General features: G+C 54.9%; 1 protein-coding gene across 1 annotated transcript in view; it reads left to right on the top strand.

The window, feature by feature from the left end:
* Positions 1-1,609: 1,609 nt before the first annotated feature.
* Positions 1,610-9,883, top strand: part of LOC309966664 (uncharacterized protein) — a 66,856-nt gene continuing 58,582 nt past the window's right edge. Inside the window, exons 1-4 of the mRNA XM_082846867.1 lie at positions 1,610-1,798; positions 4,730-5,029; positions 5,114-5,234; positions 6,231-6,344. Of these exons, the coding sequence (XP_082702993.1) occupies positions 1,775-1,798; positions 4,730-5,029; positions 5,114-5,234; positions 6,231-6,344 (559 nt within the window). The 5' untranslated portion in view covers positions 1,610-1,774. The remainder of the gene's footprint in view (positions 1,799-4,729; positions 5,030-5,113; positions 5,235-6,230; positions 6,345-9,883) is intronic.

Below are 9,883 nucleotides of genomic sequence, written 5' to 3'. Positions count from 1 at the left end.
ATGAGAAAACAGTTGGGCTAGCATCAGTGAGAAAAAGAAAATCAGGCACTCGGAACAGACCTCTCGCAACCGTGTGAGTACAGTGTCGCCCCACCACCATGCCTGGGGAGAGTCCACTTTCATACCCAAAGAACGCATCCGGGATGACGCCCTTGCTGTACGTTCAGCCCAGGCTGATGAAGCGAAAACAAAGGTCACCTTAAGACCCCGGCGGCCAGACCTGAAGCCCAGCAGAGTACAGAGCACGTGGTGCGCAGGTCCCTCTTCAGCAGAGTCCCACTTAGAGGAAATTCTCAAAGGAAATGCATCTTCACGGCCACATGGGGGCGCCATTCAAAGGCTCCTTCCATCCGCCGGCCCCGGTTCGCCTCTTAAGTTTTCCGACTGATAAATTTATTTTTCTCTCCTTGTCTTAAAAATACTATTCTTGTTATTACAAAATATTATAAAATATTACTATTACGAAATTTTAAAAAATTAAGTTAGAAAATGTATAAAAATGGCTTGTGTTCTCACTGTTAAAGAAAACTACTTGACTATATGCTTCCAAACCTTCCAATGATAATATATGTAATCATTTTATAATCATTTTATATATATTATATATACAATATATATAATATATATATAATACTATAATCATTCTGGACAGACTTCTCTTAAAATATCATGAACATCTTCCCATACAAAGTTCTTCACCAAAATAATTTTAGGTGATGGTATTGTGTTCCGTTGTCCATCCCATTAAAAATATTTTTTATAGCTAACCCACACTTTATAGAAAGTTCTAAGTGGCTGCCCACAGGGATTTAGTGAGCTATATTCCTATTGTTGGAAGAATTTTTTCCATTTCAAATCAAAGGTAGACATGAGGTACAGCTGTCCAAGTAAGTAAACACACAAGAAGCCCAGATCTCCCCGCAGGACCTCAAGCAGCAGAGGCGACGTGGCGGGCGCCCCAGGGGAGAAGGCGCTGGTCTCCTGGGGTTCGCATGGGGGGGGCGGCCGCCGTCGCCGTGGTCACCGGGGGCGGCCCGGCTCCCCCACTGGAGCGGGGAGATCCTTTTTGGTCACCGAGTCCCTCGGGGCGCAGGGGACCAAAGTCCGAGGCTCTCGCGGCGGGCGGCAGGTCTGGCGCTGAGTCCGGTCGGCGACTCAGCGCGCACCCGGCCGTGTTCGTTGGGCCTAGGGGTCGGGGACTCGGGGGATCGGGGTGTCGGCGGAGTGGCAGGCCAGTGGGTCGGTAAGATCAAGGGACCAGGGGGATCGGCGGGCCGGTGGATCAGGGGCCGGGGGGTTGGCGGGTCAGCGGCAGGGTGGGTCGGCGCGTCGGCGGGTCGGGGGTTCGGTGGGTCGGGAGGCCGGCGGGCCGGGCAGTGTCCGGGGCTCGGCTGGCAGGCGGGTGGCACAGCGGCAACGGGCCGCCGGGCGGGGCTGGGCGGGGCGGGGCGGGCGCCGCGCCTGCCGTTCGCCTCTCCGGGCTGCAGGTGGGGCTGTGCGGCCGCGCTGCCTCCAGGAAGCCTCACGGGCCTGCGCCGGCTCCCAGGATGCAGTGTGGACCGGCCGGGCGCTGACGGCGGCGGCGCGTCTGCGGGCGGAGCGGCGCGGGCCGGCCAGTGAGGAGCGCGGCGACGCGGGTGGGGACAGCAGGGCCGGGCAGGCGCCGCCTGCGGAGAGGCCGGGGGCCGGCTAGCGTGCGGCCGCGCGGCGGCGGCGGCGGCGGCGGCGGCGGCGGCGGCGACTTCCTCCGGGCCGAGCCGGACAGCGCAGGGCCATGGCCGAGGCGGCCGCGGCTCCGGTAAGGGCGGCCCGCGCGCACGGACGTGCGGACTCGGGGCCCGGGCGGCCCGGGCCCAGCATACGGCGCCGCAGGCCCTAGGGAGGGACTCCTGGGGTCGGGCCGGGCCGCCGGGCCTGGGGCTCCAGCGAGCGGGACGCGGGGTCCGCCGGGGCCTAGGCACCCGCCGGCCAGGCCCCCCGTTCCGGGCCGAGCCTGAGCAGGGCGGGACCGGCCGTCCGCGCACCAGAGGCCGCCCCACGCCGAGTTCCTGCTGCCCTCCGGGGCTTCCTGCCCCCGCCCCATCCGCTGGCCCCCTCGTCTCCGCGCCCCCCACCCCGCGTCTCCTTTCTCTGCCCACCGCTCAGCCTTGCGTTCCCTTCCCCCCAGCTCCCCCCAGCGGCCTGGTGGCACCTGGGAGGCGTCCCGAGCGGCGGCGATTCCGCTGGCACCGAGGCCCCTCTGCGTGCCCGGCTCGCTCAGGGTCGGGGCGGAAGACAGCTGCTCTGGTTCGTAGAGGGACGCAGGCACGGCACCAGCCCTGTTAGGCGTGATTTTGTCCTCACAGGAAACCTAGGGGGTAGGCTCTGATTCTCTGTCATAAAAAAGAAAAATCCGAGGCCTAGAGAAGTTAACTTGCCCAGGATCGCACGGCTAGAAAAGGTGTGGAAAGACAGGGTCGCTCTGTGTGCTGGGACACACTGGCGCTTTGGGGGAAACAGGTACACTGGTGATGGTAAAGCAAGGCAGAAGGAGGTGCGTGCACCTTCCTGGCCTGTGCTGCTGTGATTTGAGCTGGGCTTTTAGGGAAGGCTAGGATTTCATCAGGCTGAGCTGGACCCGTGGAGCTTTTCAGGTAGGGAGGAGGCTTGGACTCAGACTGGCAGGCAGTGCCGGGAGGAGACAGAAGTCGTTTGCCTGGAAAAGATGGTTTTGGTAGGGAGGCACGGGGAGAGGAGGCTGCAGGGAGAGTTGGAAGGGGTTTGAAGGCCTGCCTGGACTTCATCCTATGGGTGGGGAGCCATTGAAGGATTTGGAGTTCTCTTCCCATCAGCTGTTCTCAAGCAAAGAGTTTCCGCTTCCCTGGCAGGAGTCTGAGGCCAGCCCCATCTTGTCCACCCACTATTCAGCGAGGAGCTGAGCTTGAGTAGAAACAGTCGCCACCTCTCACCAAATAGTGTGAAGGCCTCACACGAGGCTCCCTGGCCCCGTTAAAATGTAAGAAAACTGCATGTGTCTGTTTATAAGGTTGGAGTTTATGCAGATGCCCTTTTCATGGAACACAAAGATTATAATAATGGCAGTCAGATGCTCTTGGAGGCTGAGTGGGATTTCTGGGGTTGGGGAGCTGGGCGATAAAGTGAAAGGACACTTCTGAAGCAAACGTTTAGAGGCTGGGGTCGTATGTCTGGGATCGGTCAAGAGAGGAGGAGTGAGGGGAAGGGAGGAAACGTGGCCTCGCACCCAGGGGCAGGGCTGCGCCAGCCCAAGGTGCCAGCCCAGTGCAGTCTTTGCAGCCTCAGAGTAAAGCCACCTACCTCCTGAGCAGGAATCCCACATCCAGTTGTTTCTCTGCCAGTCCAGCTACTCTCCGTCCTTTGAGGCCCAGCTAAAGCCCTACCTTCTTCAGGTCAGAGGTCGTCTGGTCCAGCTGCCTTCCAAACAACCACAAAATCCCTGATGCTCCGTCCTTGCCAGTTTTTTCAACCTCTGCTCAGACTCTCCTGTCGCTATTTTCTGAGGCACCCTCCCATGTTCTAGTTCTCAGTGACTTCCTCTGAATGAACCCACACTGGTTCCTACCAGTCACTTTTCAGTTTTGCAGATAGTCACCAAACATTTGTTTGGGAATAGTTTTCAGAATGCTGTAAGATACCATTGATCCTCAGGTGCTGCCAGAAGGTATAAATATCAGGGCTTCCTCTCTGACCCATGGGTCCTACTTTCAGATGTGGGTTGGGGGGGTCTAGTGGTCGAGCCCCACCCAAAGCAAAATGTGTCCTTGCCTCGGTGTCCCCAGCTGCTGGTCATCTAAGCCACGACTGAACTGTCCAGCGACAGGCAAGTCAGGGGAATGACGGTTTACGATGGTTGCAGCACATATAAAAGTCTCACCTTATGGCATATGTCTCACCTTCCTCACCAGTCTGTAAGGTGTGTCACTGATCCTGGGGCAGCGACAACAGTGTCCGAGACCGTAATTCGCCCCTTGGGAAGGGTGGGAACAGTGAGAGAAAAAAGTCAGTCTCACAAGGGCAGGGGCTCGTGTTTTGTCAAAAAGTCTTAACTCTTGGCTGGGGGAGATTTGCAGTAATGGTGATTTTTAGTTTGAGGTGGGTGGTAATTGGACAAAATTAGATTGTCCTGGGGTGGAAAGGAATTAGTCATCAGACTTCCATGTTTATTAAAGAGACACGAGTTGCTTTTTAATAAAGCGGTTGAGCAGCGCTTGTGTTTGTGTCGTTTCAGTGAACCAGCTGTTTTTTTTGCTAGGTCATCATCAGTAGACAGATCCTGTGCAATTATGATGGGAGGTGCTGGTGGGGCTCTAGTAAATCTGCAGTTTACTATTTCTCCATTAAGACACCCCAGCAGTGCGAAGTCACTGTTGATTTAGCAAAATTGCACCGAGCGCCTACCACGGGCCCCTCACTGTGCTGTGAAAAGATGCAGCACTGCCTTCAGAGAGCTTGTAGAGGTGGATGCAGGAGGTTACTGTATAGGGCGGCGAGTGCCCTGATGGGGGTCTGCAAGGAGTGCTGCGGAGGCCTGGAGACAGGGCACCTGCCCAGAGGAGCTGACCGCCAGGCCGAGATCTGGCGTGTGGCACAGGACATCCCCACTTCCCACACGTGTGCTGCCCCACTCAGCTCCCTGATGCCTCAGAGAGAGGGGCTCAAGGAACACGGCGGGCGGAATGATTGATGCTGGTCTCCTCTCTGTTTCTGCAAGATTTCTCCATGGACAATGGCAGCTACAATTCAGGCCATGGAGAGGAAGATCGAATCACAGGCTGCCCGCTTGCTTTCCCTAGAAGGTCGAACCGGGATGGCCGAGAAGAAGCTGGCCGACTGCGAGAAGACGGCCGTGGAGTTGGGGAACCAGCTGGAGGGCAAGTGGGCGGTGCTGGGGACCCTGCTGCAGGAGTACGGGCTGCTGCAGAGGCGGCTGGAGAACGTGGAGAACCTGCTGAGGAACAGGAACTTCTGGATCCTGCGGCTGCCCCCGGGCAGCAAGGGCGAGGCCCCCAAGGTAAGCCCTGGGCGCCGGGGATGGGACAGCCCGTGCCCGTCAGCGTGCGGGTAAGCGTGCGTGACACTGTGGTTCCGGGTGCCCGTGACCTTTGATGATATGGCCGTGTATTTCTCTGAGCAGGAGTGGGGGAACCTGTCCGAGTGGCAGAAGGAGCTGTACAAGCACGTGATGCGGGGCAACTACGAGACGCTGGTCTCCCTGGGTAAGGCGTGAGACTCATTTCTTGGTTACGTGTGATTTGGGGAGACCTCAGCTTCTCTCTTCCTTCTGGTGGCTTTTGTCCTGAGGATATGTAAATCGCTGGGAACCTTGACCAGGCACGGTTATCGCCTCTTTTTCCTAAAGATGAGCCCTGGGTGACTGAGTCAAAGGCTGCCTTCTACTTGGTGAAGTTCACGGGGTGCCAGACCGGGAGGCATGGTGGCCCCTCTCCTAACCAGGCTCAGAGCACAGCCGTTTCTGTTCTCCTGCTGAGACCTGGAGTGGAGAAGGCTCCCACCGCTCTCAGATCCAGTATGATCAACCCAGGTTTGAGAAGGACTTTTTTTCTCGCCTTCTCTCGCTGAGACATGAGGCCTGACCGAGTGGCTCCTCTGGGTCGGCGGGGAATGTGGGCAGACCATGCTTCTCAGAGCCAGCGCTGCCTTCACACCTGGAGGCTTCCCCACACCCTGGGCCTGCCGCCACTCCCTTCAGGCAGTACCCCCAAGAAGGCCTGGACTGTTTCTTCTGGGCTTATTACCTCTTGGGATGGTATCTGTGTGACCCCAGGTCTGAAGGCAAAAAGGCATGGTTATGAGGCTGGGAGCAGGTGCTGGTGTGGTTCTATTTCAGTTTGCAGGAATGTACGGCTTCTTAACCTCGAGACCCTATACCAGAGTGTCTTCAGCTCAGCACTGCATCTTGGGCCAGATGAGGCTTTGTTTTGGGGGCCATCCTGTGCCTCATAGGATGTTCGGCAGTGTCCCTCTTCCCAGCAGATGCCAGTGGCACCTCTCCCCCAGCCCCCAGTCGTGACAACCAAAAACGTCTCAGACTTTGACAGATGTCCCCTAGGAGGCAAAATTGCCTATGGTTGGGAACCACTGCCCTTTACCAATCAAGAAATGTAGTTTCTGGGCCATTTTGGTTTCCCAGGCTGCCTGTCCCCAGCTCTGAACGGAACGTGGCAAAAGCTAACCCTTCTGTCTTCCCCCAGACTATGCCATCTCCAAGCCCGAGGTCCTCTCCCAGATTGAACAGGGGAAGGAGCCGTGCAGCTGGCGTCGCGCTGGCCCCAAGGTTCCAGATGTTCCTGTGGACCCGAGTCCAGGTGAGGGGTTGGGGGAAGGCTAGGGAGATAGCAGGCAATCAGATGGGAACAAAAGTAAAGGGCCAGGGAAGGTGTGACCTTCTTTCCAGGGAGAGCCAAGGAAAAACATCAATGGTTTTTTTTTTGTTGTTTTTTTTGTTTTTTTTGTTTTGCGGTATGCGGGCCTCTCACTGCTGTGGCCTCTCCCGCTGCGGAGCACAGGCTCCGGACGCGCAGGCTCAGAGGCCATGGCTCACGGGCCCAGCCGCTCTGCGGCATGTGGGATCCTCCCGGACCGGGGCATGAACCCGTGTCCCCTGCATCGGCAGGAGGACTCTCAACCACTGCGCCACCAGGGAAGGCCAACATCAATGTTTTAAACCTGAGTTTTCTTATAGTTGAATTATGACCTATAGCCTGTTCAGCTAACACTCCAGGAATACTTTCCAGCGTGAAAACAGGCAACAAACCTAGTCTTTTAGGAAAGAGATGATGCCAGTGGCTCAGCATTAGAGGAAGAAGGAGGGGGACACAGACAGGAAGGTAGAAGATAATAAAGACAAAATTTAATTCATTCATAGCTTTACAAAGAGTCAGCCTTGCCTCCACCTGAGAACCAAATTTCACTTAAAACCATTAGTAATTACAGAACATTAACCCCTTAGCCATGTCTCAACATGGTTAGAGTCACTGATTTATTTAAAGGTGAATCTGGATACCCGATACTACGGTCTCAGATTTTCCTGGGCCAGTCAGCACGTTTGAAAGTTAAGGAAAGGACAGGTAGACACATGAGAAAAGCCAAATGGCTGACGGGAAGACCTTGCTGGGTTGGGGGTCAGCAACGGTCTGTCACTTACCAGGGAGACCCCGCCGCTGCAGGCTCAAGCCCACCTCCTCCCAAGACTCCTTGTCTGCACCACCTGCCTTGGGGCTTGCCTTTCGTCTGAACACCTGGGTTACTAAAAAGTCTTATATGTTTAATTTGTGATTCACAAAATGTGTCTTCCGTGTTTGCTGTGTCACTGCAGTTAGATTTTCCCTTTCCCCGGGGCAGGCCGTGTTCAGAAATCATTCCGGTTTAGGTCAACAGGGACAGTGCTGAAAGCTAGAAATTGACTAAGAGCAGAGTGCTGTCTGGATGGAAAGGATAGTTATGACACGTGGGGCTGCCAGCGGCTTACCTTGGGTGGGAGGTTCCCCGTAGGCTTGTTTTATCGTATGTGGAGGCCTCCCTGGATGTAATAAATATACACGATAATGAGAGTGAATAGGGGCCTGGAAATGTGGTGGCTTCTGGGGAGTCCCTGCCCAGCCCTCCCCTCCGGCACTCAGAGCTCCCCTCTCAGGCCTTGAGCCCATCAGCGGGATCCCTGGGTGGCCCTCATCCCCGCCCACCTCAGTCCAAGAAGCCGGGACCCCGGTCCACCCTCCCCAGCTCTGGGCTTTGTGCAGCCGCTCGTCAGACCTCCTCTCCCACTTCTCTTCAACCCCTAAATCCTCCCAGCTGTGCTTGGGGAAGTGGGTGCTCAGCAAGGCCGCCAATCCTCAGGCTCCTCCCCAGCTGTCCACCCATTCTTGCCCAGCGGAGACCTGCTTCCTGCCCTTTCCTCACCCTCTTTCCCTGCCTGGAGGGCGCTGCTGTCACTGGGGTCGTTGCTCCTCAGTATAGCCTCTCCTGGTTTTCCTCCCACCTTTCCTTTGCTGTTTCCTGCTGCCCTTTCTGATCTTTAAGCATTGGGGTGCCCTCAGCCCTCCTCCGCCTCTCTCTGCGCCCACACTCCATCCTTCCGGTGGGCACTCCCACCAGGGCCTCTCCCCTGAATCCTGCACGCCCGCCGCCCGGTCTGTCTGCACGTGGACAGCTGCCGGACAGCCCGCTTGGACCACGTGCCTCCCCGAGCTCCTCGTCTGCCCGTCAGAACCTGCTCTTCCCACAGGCTTCCCCACTGCAGTAGGAGCCCTCCGTCCTCCAGCTGCTGGCCCAGAACACAGGGGCCATCCCTGACCCTCTTTCACGCCCAGTCCCCACCGTCGGGAAACCCTGCCAGCACTCCTCCAGACTCTCCTGCCTGTCCCCCTGCCCCCAGGCCCGTGGTTTCCTGCTTAGAGTATCGCGGGCACCTCCCACCAGTCTCCCTGCTCCTGCCCTAATCCTCCAGAGTCTGCTCCCCACCCAGCAGCCAGAGTGACCCCTTTACAGCACAAGTCCTGCGTCCTTTGGCTCCCAACCCCTGCTGGCTTTCCATCAACTCACACAGCCGGGCTTCTCTCCCTCTGCTTGTCCCCCACTCGCTCAGTTCCAGCCACACCGGCCTCCTTGATGTTCCCGCAACACTCCAGGCTGGCCCAGTCTCTGAGCCTTTGCACCTGGCAGTGCCCTCTGCCAGGAGTGCTCTTCAGATATTTCCTGGGCTCAACCCATTACCTCCTTCAGGTCTCTGCTGAAATATGACTTTCCCTAATCACCCTATTTAAAATGGCAGCCCCTCTCCCCACCCAGAGTTTCCAGGCTCCCTTTCCTACTTTGGTTTGTTCCATATCCGATATCATCTATTATGTATATTTCATATTTTACATTATTATATATTTTATATTTATAGACTTTATATAGACATAGATATTACATATGTATAACTAGAATATATTTCATATTTATAGATTATACATGTTTCCTATTGATAGACGTGTATGTGTCTGGTCACCACCCTCACCTTCATTAGGATGTAAATTTCAAGAGGATGAGAACTTTTATTTGTTTCGTTCATATAATCATTCTGGCCTCCTAGAACACTGCCTAGCACAGAGTAGGAATTTAATAAATATTTTTGAATGTATCCTGTGTTTCATAATTTAAATCGTGTGTGTGTATATAATATATTTCTGATACAATTTAAATTCCTTTTTAGATCTCCCAGTCTCATTCCTCCTCAGGGTAGCCAGTTGTCCAGAAGTTGTTTGTCCTTTCTATCCACATTTTAAAACTTCCATTGTATACATATGTAGCCATAAACAATATATAATAATGGTTTTGTGTGTTTTGAAAAATCACGTGTCATCATCTCTATCACTCGGTATTCTGTGTTTCATACTTATCTCTGTCGACGCATATAAGTCAAGTTCGTTCATTTTAATGGCTGCTCAGCATTCCGAAAGCAACTATATTACAATTTTTTATCCATCCCTCCATTGAGTTGCACTTAAGCTGTTTGTAACTTTTCACTGTCACAAGTGGTACTGGAGTGAACATTCTTAAAGGTGTCTTTTTGTGTCCATGTGCTGATGTCTCTCTAGGGAATAGACCTGGAGGAGGAATCCCAGTGTGGAGGGCATGCCCGTCTGCACCTCTGCTGTTGCCAGCTCACCCTCCCCATGGTCACACTGGCGTACATACTCCCCAGCAGTTAAGAGGACCTGCTTTCTCACTTCCTTGCCCACTTTTCAGAATTAGATGTTTGCCGATCTGATGGAAGCGAAATGGTATCTTGTTTTAATTTGCATTTCCCCAGTTGGTGGAGCTGGGCATCTTCAGATGTTTCTTTGGGTTCTGCTTCAGTGAA

This window comes from Leucopleurus acutus (genome assembly GCF_964270905.1).
Source record: "Leucopleurus acutus genome assembly, chromosome: 9".
NCBI classification, from domain to species: Eukaryota; Metazoa; Chordata; class Mammalia; order Artiodactyla; family Delphinidae; genus Leucopleurus; species Leucopleurus acutus.
Note: the sequence above shows the minus strand (reverse complement) of the source record. Positions and strands in the feature narration are given on the sequence as shown.